Source organism: Porites lutea, chromosome 4, assembly GCF_958299795.1.
Source record: "Porites lutea chromosome 4, jaPorLute2.1, whole genome shotgun sequence".
In the NCBI taxonomy this organism is placed as follows: domain Eukaryota; kingdom Metazoa; phylum Cnidaria; class Anthozoa; order Scleractinia; family Poritidae; genus Porites; species Porites lutea.
Genome location: NC_133204.1, coordinates 18,631,748 through 18,653,280, shown reverse-complemented (window position 1 = coordinate 18,653,280; position 21,533 = coordinate 18,631,748). Strand labels below are relative to the sequence as shown.

The window sequence follows — 21,533 nt, the reverse complement described above, 5'->3', positions numbered from 1 at the left end:
GTATTATGATGTCCTCGGATAAGTAAACTTGTTGGAAAAAATGAAACTAATACATTCTTGAATTCTTGACATAGCTTTAGTTTAATATTTATTGGCTCAAAAATTAAGTTTCAGAAACACGGCTTGTTTTCACGATATTTTAGCTGCCCTCGCAGTTTGATTTCATTTTCATTAGTTCGAAGATAAGACTTACATGAACTGAATTAGTTTTCCTTTCAATTTGACTTTACTAATTCAACCTTAGGAGGCAACATAAATTCATTGTGAAGTTATTTATATCCGTATAACAAACGTATATTTGTGACTTCGTGTATTAAATATTTTATTAGTTTACTCTGTACAAAACTTAACCATATAATTAAAAAATAAGTAAATATCAGTTTTTTTTCGTAGAATTTTTATAAGGAAGTTACATTTGGACTTGCAAGTGTGTTTTTTCTCGGGCTAAAGCGAGCTAAGAACAAAAAAGACGTCACATTACATAAGTTGCAGATTTAGAGAAAAGTTAGAAAAAAAAATTTGCTTCATGATCATGTTATGAAATTAATGAGGAACTTCATCTAGCAGAGCTTTTCAATATGTTCAAACGTCATGGAAAGTGTTTATTAGCTTTCATTTTGGACCTATGGAAATGCTGTTGATTGATTTGATATCTTGTATAACAAATGAAGGGATTGAAGCCAGCATGCATATTGTGAACATATTTTGTAATTCAGGCTGCTTAATTCACTGCCACTGCATCCTAAAACTAGAACTGTTAACCCATCCCTACTGGAAATGTTTCCACTAAAACAAAGTCGTTTGAAACTTGATTGGAGTGTCAATGCCATCGTCGCTTCCGAATCTCCAAAATCGTCGTTTCATGAATAGCAATCGTCTGATCGTAAAATGCTTATACAGAGTCTGAAACTTAGAAACCCACACAAGACTTCTTTATACTCGCTTTGGGAGGAGGAAAGTGTTGAAAGTAGCTGAAGTTGAAAGTTAGCATATTAGTAAGATTAAACAACGAGAACGCCGACGTCCCGAAGGTCATGAACAGCAATCTGAAGTTGGATGTCTTGCTTGATGGAACACTTTTGTCTCACACAACGAATCTAAATGTCCTTGTTTTAACTCCGAGAACTGAAAGAGAGAAAAATATGAACTTCCGGTTGCCATCTTTGACGTCCGAGACGTCAACGTTCTCATTGCTGCTTGCGCTTAAGGTCCCTAATTACTAATGTTGAGTGAATGTGTGTTAAGTTTTTCAGCTAAGCTTCTCAATGGGGCTATCGCTGGTGTGGTGGGCGTTAGCTGTGTCTTCCCCTTGGACCTTGCTAAAACAAGACTGCAGGATCAGAGAAACCTCGGAACTCAAAAGCAATACAAGCATTTGTAAGTATCCTTTTTTACTTGTCGATATCACTAATTTTTCCATTTGTTTTCAATGTTTACACTGTGTTTAATTTTAGAGTGGACTGTTTGTGGAAAGTGGCAAGAGCGGAAGGGATACAGGGTCTTTACAAAGGTAAAAGGAAAAAAGGTTAATAAGTTTTAATTTTGTGGCCCCAGTTCCTGGTGAATGTTTAAGAATGACTTTTTTTCTTGCTTGTTTTTATGTTAGGAATGGGAGTGAATCTATTACTTATCAACCCAGAAAAAGCAATAAAACTTGCTGTAAATGATCAAGTCAGGCAAATGTACGGTGGTAAAAGGTAACTTCAATCACTTTTGCATGTTTTTGGTAAATAACCTAAACATTTCTTTGTCTGTTAAAAAATGCTCAATTAGTATCTCATAAACTTTTGTTTGGCTTGTAACATATTTAATGTTGTGCAAACTGACGTTAATTCCTTTAAAAGAGCTTTTAATATTTTTCTTCTTTAAGGCACACACTACCCTTATCCAAAGAAATGATAGCTGGTGGAGTAGCTGGGTTTTGTCAGGTCTGCTTCGTTTTACTTCTAAAAGACGCATTTTAATACTGTCTGTGTTCCAGATCCAATTTCTAGCTATAACTAACTTTTTTTCGTCGTAACAGGTGATTGTAACAACACCAATGGAAATGCTTAAAATACAGCTTCAAATGGCAGGCACACAAATGTCAGGTAAATGTATTGCGTGAAAAGGGGTGTCAACAGAATCTGGTTCAGAGCGAATCGGATCAACCTCGATCTGTAGCACACTAAATCGAAAAAAAAGGTAGGGATAGGAAGGATTGACCCGATCGGGTACGATCAAGGTTTTGTCAATGGCCTGTGAACAAGTCTATCATCAGTAGTATAGGGCGCACAGCTAGGCCTCTTTTTTCGGCAGGAATCTCATTAAGGAGGTAGGAAGTCTTATTCAGATAAGGTCATGTGGTTTAACCAGTTTGACAGGTTTTAGATTGACCAGGATGAATATCTTTCTTTTTGATGGCTGACTAACAAAAGTACTCATTGGTTGAATCACCTTTTCGAAGGAATAAGCGCTAACTCGCCTGAGACATAAACGTTATTGAGTCGTAACGTACTTTTATGCAACTTCCATTTCCTGCCGCTTTCATTGTCGATTGCAAATAATAAATAGAAATGTGGTGGTAGTGGTGAAGGGGAAACAATGGGGATTTCAATTTAGATGCACCGTTTCCGTGTACGGGTACGGGTAAATTACCCGTACACTTAGCCGTAAATATGGGTAGATTGCCTCTTACCCTGGAGAAACTGCTAGGCTACCCGGTAGAAAGCTAACGCCCTGATCACTTCTTGGAAATTCCTTAATATCCTGCAGCTTTCTTCGATCTGCTTAATGCGTCATAACATATTCAGCCTCAACCAATGATTGTTAATTACCTTGCTTATAGCGAGTCCTAGAGTTGCCAACACCTCCTCTGCAGTGGCAGCCGCCAGTTCAAATTTAAGAACGTTCGGCACCAACTCAAGTACACCCCCTAAATCTGCGGCGAGAATAGCACAGGATCTAATGAGAAGCAAAGGCATCGGTGGATTGTACAAAGGACTTGGAGCCACATTAGCAAGGTGAACAAAACACTTTATAATTGACCTTAACTGCTTGCAAAGTTCTGCTAATGCGCTTTGATAAACTCATTGATCTTCCATTGGCCTTCCATTTTCAGGGACGTTCCTTTTTCCTGTATCTACTTTCCACTATTTGCCTTTTTCCGGCTTGAGGTTAGTGTCTTTGGCAGGAAAACTGTCAATAATTTAATGAACTCTTCTCATTTTCCTGGATTTTATTCAATTTTGCGGGGGAACCTCAAGAGTAAATTAATAATTACGCAGCCATCAACAAACAGAATGTATCTTTTTAGTCTGTAAAAGGCTGCTAAAAACAACTTGTATGATATTGATGGTTTTCCCTCACTGGGCAGTGGCGGATACAGCCCTAGTAATAAGGGGGGGCGGCCATTCAGACCCTGAAATAAGGGGGAGGGGGTCGGTCTCAAATAAATATTTTTTCGGCCCTTTGGGCCTCAATTTTGGTCTAAAAATAAAGGGGAGGGGGGGGGGGGGGGCGGCCGGGCCCCTCCCCTGGATCCGCCACTGCTTATTCAGCAACTATGTAAATTTCTTGTAATGAACGAAAGAGTTTAATTCCCACGAATTTTTTGTTATCCCAACATGGCCCTCGTGTCTCCTTTTGTGAAAACGATCTTAATTGTTTTTCTTTATTTCTTTGACAAAGTTTTTAACAAAAGTTAACTATAAATTCTCGTGAAATGCACGCGATGAGGCTTACCGACCATTATTAAAAAGACGTATTGATAAAGCCACTTTCTATTTAGATGAAGCCCGGTGGCGATCACAGTGAAAATCCAGGACCCCTGCACTGTATGATGGCTGGCTGCTTGGCAGGTAAGTTTACTAATTCTCATGGGCCTTTAAATGACCTACTCACGTGATGATACAAAGAACGGTAGGAGGCTAGCATCGTACAGCCTGGCCATTACTGAAAACCAATCTCTAATAGGTTTTCTTAAGTCCAGGATATCAAGTCCCTCGCTAATACTATTAACTGCCCACCGGTTTTGATCACTTTTCCCACGACATTAATGATCATCATCAAAGTCTTTTCCTCAAGTAGGGTTCGAGATGGCATCAAATGACTGAGAGTGAATAGGCCTGTGTTTGAAGTCCTTGACCTTCATCTTCCCTCCCATCCCACCCCCCTCCCCCCTCTCTTAAACGTAAAGAAAGTAGTTTATCTGCTGCTAGAGTTTAGCCTTCCAGCAAACTCTCCATCTGGGAGATATCGTGAAATGTTAAGTGCGAGCGTCAAAGCGCCAGGCTTTCCTTGCCAACGAAAAGACAATCTCGCTCGCAGGCTACTGGAGTTAGATTGTGTTAATCAACGCAGATCCTCCATGTTTACGTAGGAATGATAGGCAGTGTTACAGTGACACCAATGGACGTAGTAAAGACCAGGCTTCAGGTGATAAGGAGTGGCCAAGGAGAAGCGATGTATACCGGGTTTGTCGACTGCGTACACAAAACCTACACCAACGAGGGCCTAAGGGCGTTCTACAAAGGAGCAGTTCCCAGAATGATCGTGATAGCTCCACTGTTTGGAATAGCTCAAACCGTTTACTTCTTGGGAGTGGCAGAAAGAATCATGGGGCTTGAAGTATGACGGGTCTAAATGACTAAACATACTTCGCAGTCTCAAACATAACTAATTAAGTAAAGGGACATCGTTGAACGATAGACAGCTTTCCCAAGTAAATCATCAGAGGCATGGGTGAGAACGTTTGGGAAATTTGCTAAAAGTATTCGGAGAGGATTACTTCTGGGGAAAAGATGGAAAAAACTATTTAAGAATGGTTCACTACCTGGTGAACAATAAATTATTCTCTCATTTTTTAGGTAAATAATATTAATCATAAAAATACTAAAAAAACCAAACAGTTGGGAAAAATATTTCAAACATTCAGGGTTACTTAAGACAGAAAATGAGAACTGTTAGGTAATTTCTTTTAGAAACATTGTAAATATGTATGAATTTGGGTTTCAAAATATTATCTTTATTTATGAAATTGTAAATATTCCACACAGTAAAAAAGAATTACATGTAAGTGCATAAATAAAAATATGTTTAGAGACAACTAGTATAGAACCACCTGGATAGCTTCATAAATTGACCCACTGACCTATTCATCCCGAGAAATATTTTTTTAAAGCGTCGTTTAGTGTAAGTTGAGCACTTTTCTGGTTTTTTTTTGCAAAGAGAAGCAAAATCGCCCAAACATTGTTCTCAAGTCGAGCACTATGCTAGTGAAAACGGTTATTAATGAAAAAGCATTTTTTTTTCAAAAACGCTCTCTAGAGTGGAGATTTTTGAAAACGCCAGGTTCAAGTTTGCGCGTGGACGGAAGAAAACGGAGGTTTTCGATCGTATTTCCTAATCGATCATGTGCAATTTTTTACGACTTTTTACATTTTTCGCCGGTGAACGTATTTCTGTCGTTTTCTTGTGGACGGGCGAAATCGTTTCAAATACGCTACGTGTCAACGCGTATTTTTTGAAAAAGGACAAAAAATATGTCCGTTTTCAAAATATCTGGATACGAGTGGACAGCTTCTGGTGTTCGACTTCCACCTTAAGCTTCATCTCCGCTCCGCGTCTTTTGCTTCACTTATACCGTTTTTCGCATTTCCTTTAACGGGCATTTAATGCAAGTAAAGCTGACAAAGTGAAACAAAATTTCATCGTCAACTTTACTTTTTTTTTCTTTCTGCTCTTTCTTCGACCTTTTTAACTAAACCGCCCCCATCTGAAAATAGTTCGATAGATGCTGTCGTCCCTGCAGAACATAGCTGTAAATATAAGGAGTCTGTGGCCAACCTCGTTCCCAGGGTTCCCTCTCTCCCCCCCTCGAGGAAGGAAGGGAGAGAACCCTGGGAACTACGTTGGTCTATGACGATCAAAACAGATGACATCACAAGGTAGTACAAGGGAGGGGAATGGCTGTGGTGTGAATGTGCTAACGTATAGTTTAACATGTGTGCTTTTGTGACCTCGAGACAAAGGGGCGCGAATTAAGGACGATGATGCTGCTTATTGAGAGTTTCATTCTTTAATTTATTCATGCACCTCATAATTTTTGTGAATACAGTTCTTGAAAGCAGCCCTTTCATTCCGCAACACTAAAGAAAAGACAAGCATTTGTACATCATATTTCCATCAAATTACAGTCAATTTCTATCGATTTGGAGTAAATGGCTTCAGACCAAAGGTGTTTGTGATCAAAGATTGATCTCTGCGCTTTGGAAATCATTCTGCTCGTAACATAAAACACGCCTATGTTTAAATCCTTTACGACCATCTCTCTCCTCCCATCCCCCCGGACCAAAAAGCAATATACTTAATTGATAGGAGAAAGCAGACATAAATTTAGGAAAGAGCAGAAGAAGGAAAACTGCAGGACATGTCACGGTTACATCAGTCTGTGAACACTCTTCGTGTATTAACTCCAAATAATGTTTCTCTAATTTCGGGCATCATCTGCAAATGCAATGAAAACAGAGTCTAAATTATTCTTTTTTGTTTTGTAATCAGATGATGCTTGAGATGAGATAAAATTTTTACTGTTGAGATCCGTGACAAGGTATTATCATTTTTCACTGATTTCTTAAGTTTTCCCAACCCAAAAACAAGCACACGTATTTCATATATGTTGTAATTAATTTTTTTTATCGCAGGTAATTTATATTTTTCCTTTGTTTTAACTTCATTAGCATACATTATGAAAACATTAACTACAACATATATGTACATAAAAAGGCATACGAATGCAAAGAATAGTTGAAAAACAGCATCTCCTGACGGCAAAACGTCTTTCGAAAAGCCAATCATAACCTACATACCTGTCTACTCATCATTTCCAATCGGCTCTCTAGCGTGTTCACCACTTTAATCCGGCCTTGTTTGGCAAGCAGTTCAACGCCCCCAGCACTAAATAGAATGGACATAGACAAATAACACTCACCAGCCAAAACCATCTTTAAAGAATGTAAAGAAAAAGATCATTACTTGGAAAAAATGTGCGCCATAAACTTCATAAAATTGTGATACGTGTGTAATATAGACTCTGACCAGTGCTGCTATGACAACACACCACACTTGCGACACCACAGGATACCATGTGGCGAGTTGGTGTTGTCCTTAATATGCACACGAAGTTTCGAGAAAAATAGTCCCCATCTTCCCTACACAGTATAGTGGCTATACCATATTGGAACGATGAAGGAGACCATTTTTCCAGCATTTTTCCAGAAAGTTTGAGTGCATATTAAGGACAACAACAACTCGCCAAAATGTAAGTTTCATCGATTTTTATTTCCATATTCTAGCAAATTTCCAGACCTAAACTTCGCCCCATATCTTGTCTTTACTCACGTTATATGAACCCGTACTTGACACAAATAGTGAGCCTGGGTTACCTGTGGCGACATATCGGTAGGGTTGACTTTTATTGGTGCATACTATCACAACACATTCCACTTGTATTATACTCTCAATGGTTAAAGCTAATATGAAAACACATCCAACTTGTTATACGTGAGTAAAGAAGATTAGACTGGCAGCTGCTAGCAAAGCCCACCCCACCAGCGCATATTATACAGGCCATCCATTAAGACTTCAATAATTGAGGTGCGACATTCACCCCCCTAAAAAACTATTAAAAGCTGCTTTTCCTTCATCAGTCATTGATATTTTTACAGGGACCAAAGAGGGATTGATTATATTGGTGGTTAGTCGCCCCTTTAAGGCCACATTTCTTGACATGGAAGGGAGGCGTAAACAGCCTTCCCTACTTCAGGTTTGTAAAACTGCTCTTTTCGTCCCAGCGATTCACCCTAGGACCCCTAGTTAACTCTAACCCACGCATGTACCGTATAGCTCAGAGATAAGCGACCAACGCACACGTAAAACACGCGCACGTTTTATGCGTTAACGTAAAAGTGTTGGCTAGTTTGAAAGCTCGTTTTTGTTATTCACTGTTTAATGCTTCATTGTTTTCGCTTTGTTTTCCCACATAAATGAAAAGAAATGCTCTCGAACTGCCGATATGAATGAATGGTATTGAATACTCTATTTCTGTCAAAGCTTCTAGCCTACTGACCGACAACATGCGTTCCAAAATTTAACTACATCATAACATGTATAACAAATATAAAATCGAGAACAAGCTATCAGTCTAGCCGGCTTTTCTAGTCAATTGCCCCTTCAAAATTAACACTTGATTTTGTTTTTCAGAGTAATCTGAGCCAGGGGTAAGCCCTTTTTCAGCCAGTGAAAACAGCCGGCACCTGGCTCTGAGTAAAGCACGAGTACTTTGCACAACTTTGAGGGTGCCACAGGGCACCAAACTTTTCAAATGCTCATCCACCTTTCTTGGATGACAAAATTACATTTTTTTCTTCCATGAAAGATGGCATTTTTAACCTACATTTAAAGGTACAGCATCACTTTACACAGAGACTCTGCTTGGTCCAAGCCCCTTTGGCTGCAGTAGCACCTAAATTTTATTCCCTGTTTTAAACAGTTTATATTTTATTAATATTTTAACAAAATATCTTAACATTACCATCCTCAAAGATATTTTTAAACACTTAAAGTAAAATGCAAAATCATTTTTTTTCATCTGGGTCTTACCAATCTTGTTCCCAGGTTCCCTCCTTGCTAAGTAAGAGAAGACCCTGGAGACAAGGTTGGGTTCTTACATATTAGAGCAAATCTGCCATACAGTTGATTCTGTACATACAAAGCACTCTAACCAATCAAAACTAAGGAATCCTTACCAATCAGATGGCAAGAACGACTGCTCATCAACTGTAACTTCCGTGGTTTTCTTTGTGGCTTTCTTGTATTCTTCTACTGCAACTTCTTTTGCTTTCTACACAAACAATGATATTGATATTTTACACTGTTATTTTCTTCACACTTTTAACAGCCTGAATCACAATGATTAATTGGTCAATTTTGTTTGGTATTTCTGATTACCAGGCATGCTAATAACCAATGTATCTCATTGTCAAAATCACAGCTTTGCAACAATCAGATATTATGTTCCCAACCTGTACCAAGCATTACAATTTGCCAAAGATAGCCTTTGAAAAACAATTACATGTGGGATGAACAGTTTTCAAAACCCTGCAAAAAATCTGCCGTCTGTTTCAGTCATCTTCAAATATTGCACATCTGCATTTGCATTTGCTGCATTATTTACCATCAACTCACAACTTGTGGACACTCTGCTATAATGGACACCCTGATAATACTGAAAGTAGCTAAATCCCAGGCAAAAATAAAGATGCAGAGGAGGTTGGCAACAATGAATTTGAGACTGACAGTGAAGGTGAAGAAGAAGAATAAAACTTACCAGCGGCAGTAAAGATAAAATGACTAATTTTGTAAAAAAATAACAAAAACAGCTTAGGGACTGGTCAAAAAGTATAGGGGGGGGGGTGGGCCGGAGCAGAGAGGGGGTGGGTCATGAGGTTTTGAGCCTTGTGCAAGGGGTGGGTCGTGCAATTTTCAGCTACCCTTAGGGGGTGGGTCACCCTATTTTATTACATAGATAGGCACTAACTACTAACGAGACAGTTGACTACACTTGTTATATAAAACACAGCCAGCTGCAATTATTGCTAAAATACTGACAAACATGTTGTGCAAGAAAATACAAAGGGTGACAGGCCGCACATCTATACGGGCATGGAACCCTCTGTTAACCTTTTTTTTGGGCAATAACGAGCATGTCTGTTAATGATTTTCCATTTTTGTAAGGAAATGATTGATGGTTCTTTAAAATTTTTTTGAAGTTATAGTTGGTTTTGTATAAGATTCCATTTTTTCATTCAAGCTTCCTGTATAGTAGACACTGAGGGCTGGTACTGTGTCACGAATGGCAATATTTCTTTTTCCTCCTTGTTGTTTTGTTTTAGGAGTTTAGACTCCCTTTTGTGAATTTTATTTATTGTAGGTTTTCTATCAAAGATTGTGGGTACCCTCCATCCATCAAGCGTTTTTTGTTTTAAATTTGAATTATTTTCCTCAAAGGTTGTTTCGGAGGAGTTTTTTTCGTAGGATTCTCAAGGCTGCTCCTTTGACAAATCCTTTTTTAACATTTGGAGGGTGACACAAGGTGAAATGTGTGTGCAAGAAGGTTTCTGTTTGTTTAAAATGTGTCTTTGCATCAAGGATAGGTTTTTCCTTGAATCTTGTGCCTTTGTATACAACTGTGTCTAAAAACGCACTCTCAGTGTCAAATGTTTCTGCCGTGAATTGGTAGTAGTAGTTGGGTGATGTAAGTTTGCTTGTTCAATGAAGGCTTTGATGTCTGGGTTAGTCATGTCCCATAGGGAAAAGATATGGTGTATGTAGCATTTCCAAACTGTTGTTCTAAAGACAGTTTTGCTTAGAGTTGTTGTTCAATATATGTCATGAAAATATTGGCAATTAGGAATCAAAACTGCTGTCTTTGTGCTCATAGCAGTTCTATGGTTTTGTGGGTAGTGCTTTCTATTGAAATGGAAGAAATTTTCTTTGAGGATTAATCTAAGCATTTCCTGCAAGTAATGTGTACGAATGGGTTGTCTTTGTAGAAATTTTCATATGCTTTGCAATAGACAGTTTCAATATACCCTCCTTTTGCTGTATATTTGTGTCAAGACCCATAACGTCCATCGAAACAAGAACTGTTTGGTTTTTCACATTTGTCTTTTCAGTGAAAGGTATGATTTCTGCGATTTTGATATTGGTTGTAGCAGTGTATCAACAACAAAAAAAATTAATTTTGTCAAGCACAGAACAAGGTTTTATTGGATTATTAAGAGGAAACCAAACATCCATGTTTTAACTAGGGGGTGGGTCAAGCAATTTCCAACCTTGCTTTAGGGGTGGGTTAGTCATTTTTGTGCCGAATGAGGGGGTGGGCCATGTGTTTTTTATCAACCACATTTCCAAATGCTCCGGCCCACCCCCCCAATACTTTTTGACCAGTCCCTTATTTCAAGTTATTGGCAAATGATATCTGTTGTTCTTTTCAAGTTTTTGTAGCCATTGTGTTAAAACAAAAAAAAAGTTATGACAAAAAGTTAGTCATAGCTCAATGCACCTGTATCAATAACACAGTCATATTATTGCTGTTGACTATTAGTTTCCTTGGCAGTGTGATGCACATGGCCGGTGTTTCTGAGTAGTTGAGATGCCCAAGTGATGACCAAAGTAAATATTACCTTTCTAAGGTAAAGGCCAATAGAAATGCCTACCTTCACAACATTAAGATCTTGCTGACGGCATCTTATAGTGACTGATGTCTCCAGTAGCTGAAACAGACCCTGTCAAGGAAAGACAGCTTAGACTGGCCTACAGATGAGGAAATTAGTCCCTTCATTTAAGACCAGTTGGAGTTTCAGCATCTGTTGTCATCACAGACAAAGTCATTCATACATGCACAAGCATTTGCTCACAGAGGTCTCTCATTACAAGATAACTGAAAATTAGAGAAGGAGGGCAACTGATGGGTTTCCTATCAAGCATGTGGTGTTTCCATAATTGACAAAAACCAGTGAAGTTTTGGTCACATATGCCATAACTAAAAGAAGACAATTCTTCAGCTACTAGTACAGCTATTTGGTAAATTAAAGATTTCCTGCAGCCTGTCATAAGACATGCAAATAGATCAAATCCTCTTAGGAAATGAAGAATGACTTTCCTTTGCTCGGATGCCATTTCCATTTTTTCTTGATAAGCTTAAAAATGGATGATTTTGTCTCCAGATTGAACTGTGCAACTTTTTAAACTTGTGGAACTCATGGAGGCCATAACAACTGTGGGTTCAGAATTGTCCAGTGTACATTCTCAAAAGGGCATATGCATTACACATAAAATGAAACCAGTTTTGAAAATCAGGTCATTTTTAAATAAAAAATTTGTTTGGTGGCGACAGAAAGTCTGTCTTCTTCCTTCATTTTTTCTTTCGCCGTGGGAGACCTTGTGGGAATCCAGCAATTAGCATAACGCACTGCAAATTACATGCAGACCCTTATTACGGTTTATCATTGTGTTTGTATTCCGTTACACTGGAATGTAGGATATTTGAATTAAGGAATGTACATTGGAGACTTAAACCTTGATTGACATGTCACCTACTGTGACTAGCTGGAAGTGTTGTGTGGAGTTTTCCAAGAGAATGATTGTGAATGTGGGTGGATTGTACTGAAATGCATGAGTTTAAGAATGGGTAAGGTTTTAATGCAGTGGTCAGAAAGGTGATTTAATAATAATTTTTTTTATTATGTACACGTAGTTTAATCAACCTTGTACTAATTGATATTGTACAACTAATGTATTATCTATGGGATAGAGTAAAAATAAAATACAAATACAAATACAAAGGTGATTTTCTACTGATCTCTGCTAGTAGGGAAACACAAAAAGCAACCAAATCTGTTTACCACAAAGCAAAAAGGTCTTGCATGAGAAACATTATTCTATTTAAGCTACATGTACCTAGTGGTATGAATAAACGTTTCTAACCTGTGTAATAAGTCCCTTTAGAACTTGCTCATAACGAGAGTTGTCCTGTGTTACCCTACCGAGCTGTTGGACGGCTTCATCTAGTATACCCTGCCAACAAAAAGAAAATAATAATAAGACTAATTAACAATTACTCCATGAGTGCGCATTGGATATAAGTTGGCTATAATCATCTCATGTCCAACAAGCGCGACTGGAATAATTATGTTTTATTAAAAACGTCCACAAAATATCGAGAATTCTTCCCGACTTTATTTGTAAAAACAACCGATTTTCAGCTTGTTTTTAATTTTGAGCAGACACGTACAGTTACCATATTTGGAGAGCATTGTATAATGGCTCATTTACCATGGCGGCTGATACATATAAGCCAATCAGAGCTCTAGAATTGCATTACCCAATGATTCAGTTTTTATTAATAGAAGTAACACTTGATTTCAATGAAAGAGAAACAATGGTGGCTAGCAGTAATCCTAAAGTAATCATAGAGATTTCAACACAATAGGTCACTTTCATGATGACAACATTTGACTACAGCAACCAGAATTCATTTCATCTTTTCTTCCTTATGTAAATTTCTCAATCCTGCTGAGGCTTAAAAAGTACAATAGACCTAATTTAAACAAAGAAAGAAAAAACTGAAGGATTCTGGTAGTTGTGTTAAAATGACATCATCGTGTAATAATTACTGTCCTTTTGAACAATTCAAGAGGAACAAGTACTTTTTCAAAAACTCCTCTTTGAAATTACCCATGATACCTGTATATGTCTGCTCGTGACGTAAACCATAACGCAGTGTACATCCAATGATTTTTTTACAAATAGTTATCAAATGGTAAGTCCTGGGACTCATCTTGTGAAAAATCATGAGTCCAAGTCCAGAACCAATGAGTCCCAGTCCAAAAAAACGAGTCCTAAATTAAAAATGCTTGGGTCTTCATGTAACGAGGCAGTTAATCTGAAGACAGACTCCAAAACTCTTAATTACATTTTACTGAAATTAAAATAATAGTCCTCCTATTTAAAGTACAAAAAAGACTAAAATAAACATGCATTGTTCAACAACAGCCACAATAAAAGCCACAGAAATCACACAAAGAGGATAGTAAAACAACACATGTTCAGATCGATCAACTTTTGCGTCTTACGGGATGCACGTCATGAATTATTTTGCATCTTTCAGGGACGCAGGACACAGAGGTAACAAAAACACTGTGTATCTGACAAGAAAGTACATGGCAAGGGCACATACTACAATAGAAGTAATAATTATTACTTGAACTTATTCTGACCAATCATAGTGATCTCTGCCTTTCAAGAACATTCGGGGCTAATAATGTTCTTATTATGACTCATTAAAAACTCTCAAAAAAGCAAGGCCACAAAAAGTTTCCAAATTTGACTCATAGTAATGGTCTATTTTATTCGTCTAGTTTGTCATGCAAATTATTTCTATACTTTTAGGCTGTAAAGCAGAAATTATTCACTTTTTTAAGGTACCTTAATATGGTCATCCATGGCCTTGAGGGTCTTCAGTCTAGACTGATTCAGTTGATTTGACCTTTGACTACAAATTAATTCATAATTCATTAATATCACACATACACCTGCATATGTACCTATCATCATCTGCACATCTCTGATAGTACATCTTGTTTGCCCCCAAAATTTTACATAGGCTTTCTCTTCATTTTTCTCTCCAATGGAAAAACTGTAATACCCAGGAGAAATTCTTGGCAAACAAGATGTACTTTGGGAGATGTGCAAATGGAAAACTTACTCAAGTACTCTAGTGAATGACCATTTTTTTTCAGAGAACCAGCTGCCAGGTTCAATTTTAACAGGGATCATGGTTCAAAAAGTAGTGCACCCGGAAAAATAATAGCTACATGTTGCAAATGCTTTAGCTTCAATTTCTGTAAAGTAGAAAATCAATATGTTCACAACAAAAACAAGGACAAACACCAAATGTACTATAGCAAACTGCTCATATCTTTCTAATTAAGACTACAGTAATTACATGAGTGTATGGACCTAACAAGAAAATTATGAACTTTATTACATTCACTTTGAAATCAGTGGCGATCTGTGCAATCTGATTGGCTCTCAGCAGTGTGATTTACTCCCAAATCGCACCATTTTTTGCTCTAAATTACATCTTTTCCCCAGCCAATGAAAAAGGAACACTAAAAACTTTTTATGCACAATTTACACTACAGTGAATATGTTGTAGTTAATTTTTATCTCAGGTAATTATTATTTTTCTTGTTTTTTTCAACTTTATTAGCATACATTAACATACCCCTAAACAAAAGAAAACAAAAATAAACCTGAGATAAAAAATTAACTACAACATGTACATAAACTGCACTTAGGACCTTAAAGGAGTGACAAATGTCTTTGTTCTTAGAAAGTTTATAAGAGAGAATGATATTAGTTTTTTAGTTTTGATGCCCTCTGCATGATGGAGTGCAAAGAGGTAAGGTAAGGTAAGGTTAGCTTCATTTAAAATCAGGTAAGTGCATCCTTAACCCATTGGCAGTTCAATACACTTACATTTTCTTTTGTAGCTCTACTTGCTTTTCTTTCTTCTCAAAAAAATTCATAATTTTGAGTCGTTCTTGTTGCACAAGCCGTCCTTTCTCAATGTTGAATTCCTCTTCAGCCTGGAATAGGTACAAATCCTTTATTCAACATTAGGGTCTTTTTCTACTCATTCCCATTCTTAAGGCTGGTTTTCACTAGCGACGGAGTCAGAGTAGGAGTCGTAATGGGAAGTGTAGAACTTTGTGGTCTAGTGAAAACAATGCTCTGATTCTGCTTACAACACCGTCATTTACAGCCACGTGAAGACAACCAAGTCTTTGTTGTAAGATGTCACCAGCAGAAGTGGAAGAACTAAACCAATCACAAAGCATGGAAATGTACATTGTGATTGGTTTATCCTTCCGCTTCTGCTACTGTGACTCGGAAGATCGGGTTTTTCTTAGATCCTAAGCAGAATGTAAGCGACATTGTTGTAAGCAGAGTCAGAAGAAATGGAAAAGTTCTACTTATGACTCTGCTTATGACTCCAATTTTTTATTTTCACTACCTGTCGGTCATAAGCGCTCTTACAACTCCTTCTTTTGATCAGATGGCTTTTTTTGTGTTAATGTCAGCTAATAACTTAGTCCAAGTACTGTACCCATTGACAATTTCTTTAACTTATGGATATTTAACAATTATTTCTTGATCCTGAATGGGCTTCAATAAAAATGCCCATATAGAGGCTCCATGTAGCAAATCTTTGAAAAATAAATAGTAATAATTATGAATCATTTAAAAAACTTGTCAGTTTCTGCATGGCTCAAATCCCATGGCTAATTCTTCATAAACAGCTAGTGTTGATAAAATTTGGAAGACATTGCGATATCCGGAAAATGATGTCAATAATACAGGGTAACCACCAGAAAAAGGGAATAAGGGCGAGAAGCCCTGGAGACAAGGTTACATTGTTTAGCTACACTGTACAGTGTTCTGTAGGGTAGTAGAAAATGGCCAAACATTTCCATGTTTCGTGAAGAAAAAATAACCAAACTACTGCCTAAAAACATAGCAAGAACAGCAAGAATACAACTGGAAAGATGACATCTGCTATTTAAAGAATATTGGCTATACTAAAAATCCCTTCATACCCTGAACTTGCTAAGAAACAGACAAATAAAGACAGAACTTAACACTGATCAAGGTAAGCACGTTTTTGCATGTTTTTAACCTGGGAATTATGCAGATCACACTCTCCAAGATCTGCATAATTCTTCACATCATACTCAGCCTCATCCAATAACTGCTGATTCATTTTAGCATTAAACCTTAAAGCCCTAAGAGGGACCCAGCTTAAATTTTCTCCTTGTAATATCTATTGGTTCTATGAGAATTACGCACCTATCACTGGCCATCCATTGGGCGGGGGGGACCCCATGTAAATGAACTTTGAATTGGGACTAGAGAGGGGATATGAAAGTTCAGTTTACCCTGGAGGCAGTCGGAAAAGAGGGAGGTTTGCCTTACTAGATCCTTGCACCACAAGTAAAACCACGGGCTTTGTAGAAAGAAATGAGGTTGATTTCAAGGTTTCTTAAATCAGGGATATATAGACCAGTGGTCCAGAAGAAATGAATGTGGGATTACCATTCTCTTCGTGGTGAAAACATTAATGGCAGACTCCATAATCTTAGGTACTGTTATGTAAATCCATTTTCATTTTGTGTTATTCCTTGTATAAGCTCGCTTCTTCTAATCAAGTGAGCTGGGTCATTATAATGGCATCTCAAGTTTACTGCGGTTCCATGTCATTCAATACCATACCCTTTTATGAAGGGGAATTTCTTAACTTTGACTGCTCTGTGCCACCATCAAGAACGGAAGAATTAAGCACTTTCACAGGGTCTTTTACCAAGTCCCCTTCCTTGCCTGGGGTCCCCCTGGGGGAGTGGCAATAATAGGTGCATTATTAAAAAGGAATTGATCACATAAGCTGAATTTAATTGATAGTTGAACAATCTCTGCCAGGCTTACGGTACTTTGCGAAATGAAACGAAACGAAACGGTACTTTGCGAAATGGTACTTTGCGAAATGGTACTTTGCGAAACGGTACTTTGCGAAATGGTACTTTGCGAAATGAAGTAAAAACTGTTCAACAGACAATTTATTCAGTTCGCGCATATTCCTGTTGAATTTGTAGCCCGTTTATGAGATATGTCTGCTCAAAAATATAATAATTTTTCCATAGCTGCTGTTATGTGAGAGTAACTGCTTTTAATATCTCCGTAAAGTTTAGGTTTACGCGATCTCAGAGAACAATGTTTAGCTGTACACAGCACGTAGTCTTTTTAAAATATATCCAGATCTGACACTGGTTTTGGGTATTTATCACGTCTAAGCATGATTTAAATACATTATGATGCTGTGTCCTTTGAATGTCGTCTTAAAACTCAATCGCTTTGTAAATGTCACTTGTAGTTTTAATATCGGAGGAGAGTATTCTAAAGCTCAATGTTTTTCAATACCATTAGCATGTTGTTCTTTTACCGATCAAATTTGACTGGCGCGGGAAAATTTGTCACGCAATGCCTCGCGTGACGAAAGAAAGACAAACATTTCGCAAAGTATCATTTAGCAAATTACCAAAATCAATTTTTTTGTTTGATTTGCTTTAATTGTAATTCATATATGGTACTCATAGTAACTAAGAAACAAATTTACAAGAAAAACGCTCTGAAACGCTCTTTTTACATGTTTGCGTGTGAAAGATGCGCCCGTTAAATTTACACGTGTTACACAGAGGACACTAAAATGGTTCATACACAACATTCAAGTCACCTAAATCCAAGATGGCGTCTGGTAATACATGCTGCTCTTAGGAAACAGACTTAACGAGGAAATTTGCTCCAGGTTTATCTTTACAAATCTTCAGCTTTCAGTGGAATTCTAGGTACTCTAGATAAGGTGTGATGAAGCATTGTGTTGTAACCGTTTCGCAAAGTACCGTTTTGCAAAGTACCATTTCGCAAAGTACCATTTCGCAAAGTACCGTTTCGTTTCGTTTCGTTTCGCAAAGTACCGTAAGCCTCTCTGCCACTACTTCTATGGAAGTGTATAAGGACAACAAATGAGAATTTAAATTTTGATACCGGGGTTTAAAGGGTTTATTAAGTAATGGTCCGTGTAAGAGGTAGGCAGGCGAACGGCAAAAGTGATTAAAAGGTGCTAACTTTTAATCATTAATTTCAATTAAATCAAGCGTTCTGATTGGCCGAAATCCAAAAATCGCCAAAAAAACAGTCAGAAACGTGACAAAAACTCCTTTTTTTAGCTTTATTTTCTCCATTCCCCTGTCTTATACCTCACGGCCAAGTTTCAGCATTGTTCTATGCGCCAATCAAAAGTTAGAGCGGAAAAACGTGCAACACACGCGCGACCTTGTTGTGACCCCATCTTAGTGTGACACTTGAGATGTTAGGAAATTTGGCTTTTACCCGGAGAAATCTCGTCAATTTCTTCGTGAAAAATCCGCATTTTTTCTTTATTGAATATTTATCTCAAATTTACTGTATTGTATCATCAGAGTGATCATCAAAATGCTCGTAAATATGGTTTGCTGCCGTCCTCGACATGCCGAGTCGCCATGTGGAAATTTGGGCCCGGCGTAGTTGTTTTCGTTGTCAGGCCGGAACAGGAGGAGATCGGAGTAATTGTGGCACTAGAAATTGGAGTACAGCTGGGCATAAAAGGAGAAAGCGAAAGATTTGTTGTTTTTACAAGGATGAATTTATTTCTCGAAGAGATGTAGAACACTTGAGCTTGAGGTAAGCTGAATTCAATAGATTTTCGCACCTCCGCGCGCATTATGCGTTATTCATGTGTTTGCCCTTTTCGAAACTTCCATATTCCGTGTATCTTTACCCATCTCTCATTCGGTTTTTTTTCTCTCTAGACTGCTTCATCTAGCGAAATGGAAGTTCGCTGTGGACCTTAAGTTAAAATGAGCGAATTGAAATTTGCGACACGTTTGCATTTTGTACCTTTGAATTCTGAGACGGAGAATACCGAGACGGAAGCCGCTTAGGTATCATAAATAGCTGTCACTTGTGTTTGAGTTTCTCTTGGTACGGAAGATCTAGCGAGCATGACTGTAGCTTGCCTTTATTTTTTCCAAGGACGAGAGAGATTGTAAGAAGGATTTTTATAGAGTAATATCAAAACCTTGAAAACAGATAAACTGTAGAAGAGCTTTTTCTGAAACCCAATTATCCGAACATGTAGGAATTTTTTCTATCTGGGCAACATCATCTTTTTTTCCAAAAGCAGAACATTTAGATAACATTTAGATTTGATTTTGTGTACTTGTTGTTGTTCTGTATGGTGGCCGAATATGAACACGTGACATTGGCGCGTTCGCCAGATTCGCCACGTGAGAGTGGATTGCTGCTGTTTACGATCATGGTTTTGACATTTCTTTTGTGAGAGCCGACGTAAATGTTGGTCCCAACGTCGCTGATTGATGTAACACTGTGCTCATCTTCATGTAATTTCATATCAGTTTAACTTCCTTGGGTTTGGCGCATAGAAATCTTTTAAATTTTAGATATGTTATATTTTTCAACATAACAAAGCAATAGACGAAATAAAAAGTTGTTCGAATGAGTCTTGAGCTATCTTAATTCAACTTTAAAATTCAAATTTCGCGCTTATCGCTGTATTGACCAATCAGAGCATTCAGATTTAATTTGATTAGAGAAATTAGCACCTGAAAAATAACTGACGCTATTGCCGCGGGCTATTGTTTTTCTGCCTGCTTCTTAGCTGGACCATTACTTAAACGTCTAATAAGATCAGGTGACAGCCAGTTGACCAGTGACGTCACTAATAATTATAAACACTGCTTTAAACGGAGTGGAAATTGTTCGATTACAATCATTAAACTGAAAACTGCACTAAATCTTTTTTGTGAAATACCTTGGCATCGATCTCATCTACTTTTTCCTTGGCTTCCTGTTCGATAAATGCCATCATATGTTCGATCTGCAACAGAAACGGCGTCGACCCTCAGTGTGAACTCTCACCGGTGGATTTAACACATGTAAAGCTAAACTAACGCTGATAACAAACGAATAAAAAGTAGAAAAAATACTACAAATACTCACTTGTTTTTGAACTTCAGCGTCGTTTATAGACATCTTGCTTTTTTTGCTTACAAAAGAGAGAAATATTCCGGCTGTTTTGTACGGGAGAGAAGAGAGATGAAGACAGACTGAGTTTTGGTGCATTCTGGGAAATAATCGCACTAGTACCCAGTGTACCCCCATGTAATCGTTTTAGAAGGCGCCAAGCACCATAATTTGGCACAAAGAGTCGTCCAGGTAAAAGATATCAAGGCAGAATTTCTTTCCCCTTCTGATCATCCCCGCGAGTTTTTCTTTTCAAATTTTAAAACTTAAAACAGTAAACTGATCCTTACGACAGCAAGCAAGCAAATAGAAAAAGAAAACAAAAATAAAATGGTGAATTATATTTGCCCAATGTTTCGGTTTGCAACACAAACCTTCAACGTGGGCTATAAAAGAACAATGAATACAGATAAAAGATGAACTTCATGTATGCGAGATTTGAAAACATAGCAAACAGAAAATGATAGGCTACTTAAAAGATAAATGTCACGAATCCGTTCATTACGTCTATTTATACCATGAGGTTCTAAAGTTATAGCTTTGTCAATGAGGTGAGCCTCGGGTGCCTTTCTGACAGAGTCACGGTTGCTACGAATTATTGATTACGGTCCACTAAAGATTCGGCGTACCCTCACTGGTTTGTCGTTGTGGTTTTGCCTTCACAAGCGTTTTCTTTTCCTCTCTCCCCCTCGTAGTGATCTTTCGCAGCAGCGCGCTAGCCTGTTCCGGACGTTTGTGCGCGCGGGCGTGTCTAGAAAAGCTAGGCGGAATAGTTAATTTCGAGCACATGTCTTTTTGACTAGACTACTTGAGTAGTATACTGAATACACAATGTTGCATACCCTAATCAGCCTAATACCTATGAATTATTGACGGGAGAACAAGAACACGGCATTTCAGCCGTGGTTTTTCCTTTGACACCGTAGATGAAATCGGACCATTTTTAGACGTTTCCCATTCCAAAGAAGCAAGATTTAAAAAAGCAATGGTAGCTTTTTTAGCAGGACATAGGACCACACATTAACATTGGCAAAGGTTCCTCGTCTCTTAAAGCAATCCTAAGAACGTCTTTTTGGGAGGCTACAGGCAAAGGGGTATCCTTTAAGAGACAGTTTACTTTATCGCTTACAGAGTTAAAGAGTGTCTCTTTTACACGAAAAATAAGACCGCTAAGCTTTTATTTCTTTTCGTAAATCAGATTAAACATCTCAGTGGTTTCCTTTTTTTTTCATTCTTTTTCGACCACCTTCTCTAGCACTTTGTACTCCCTTTTGAAAACAAAACATTGATGG

At 37.8% G+C, this 21,533-nt stretch overlaps 2 protein-coding genes across 2 annotated transcripts in view; one reads left to right on the top strand and one right to left on the bottom strand.

The window, feature by feature from the left end:
* The window catches only part of LOC140932757 (mitochondrial glutamate carrier 1-like), a 9,259-nt gene extending 4,121 nt beyond the window's left edge, over positions 1 to 5,138 (top strand). Inside the window, exons 3-11 of the mRNA XM_073382267.1 lie at positions 1,246 to 1,377; positions 1,455 to 1,510; positions 1,607 to 1,697; positions 1,871 to 1,928; positions 2,024 to 2,090; positions 2,828 to 3,002; positions 3,101 to 3,155; positions 3,770 to 3,839; positions 4,361 to 5,138. Coding sequence (XP_073238368.1) covers positions 1,246 to 1,377; positions 1,455 to 1,510; positions 1,607 to 1,697; positions 1,871 to 1,928; positions 2,024 to 2,090; positions 2,828 to 3,002; positions 3,101 to 3,155; positions 3,770 to 3,839; positions 4,361 to 4,614 — 958 coding nt within the window. The 3' untranslated portion in view covers positions 4,615 to 5,138. The remainder of the gene's footprint in view (positions 1 to 1,245; positions 1,378 to 1,454; positions 1,511 to 1,606; positions 1,698 to 1,870; positions 1,929 to 2,023; positions 2,091 to 2,827; positions 3,003 to 3,100; positions 3,156 to 3,769; positions 3,840 to 4,360) is intronic.
* Positions 5,139 to 6,039: 901 nt separating this feature from the next.
* Positions 6,040 to 20,339, bottom strand: LOC140932758 (V-type proton ATPase subunit E-like). The gene is made up of 9 exons (XM_073382268.1): positions 20,218 to 20,339; positions 20,030 to 20,095; positions 15,085 to 15,194; positions 14,029 to 14,095; positions 12,529 to 12,618; positions 11,259 to 11,327; positions 8,787 to 8,881; positions 6,849 to 6,936; positions 6,040 to 6,486 (listed from the first exon to the last, which is right to left on the bottom strand). Exons 1-9 carry the CDS (start codon positions 20,248 to 20,250, stop codon positions 6,424 to 6,426), a joined length of 681 nt encoding a protein of 226 aa, XP_073238369.1. The 5' UTR covers positions 20,251 to 20,339; the 3' UTR covers positions 6,040 to 6,423.
* Positions 20,340 to 21,533: the final 1,194 nt, after the last annotated feature.

Excerpts from the sequence above, each read along its gene's own strand:
- LOC140932758 (XM_073382268.1), bottom strand. The coding sequence starts at position 20,250 with ATGTCTATAAACGACGCTGAAGTTCAAAAACAA. Across the intron at positions 20,096-20,217 it reads ACGCTGAAGTTCAAAAACAA|ATCGAACATATGATGGCATT; the intron begins GTGAGTATTTGT and ends TTTCTGTTGCAG. Across the intron at positions 8,882-11,258 it reads AAGATCTTAATGTTGTGAAG|AAAGCAAAAGAAGTTGCAGT; the intron begins GTAGGCATTTCT and ends TTGTTTGTGTAG.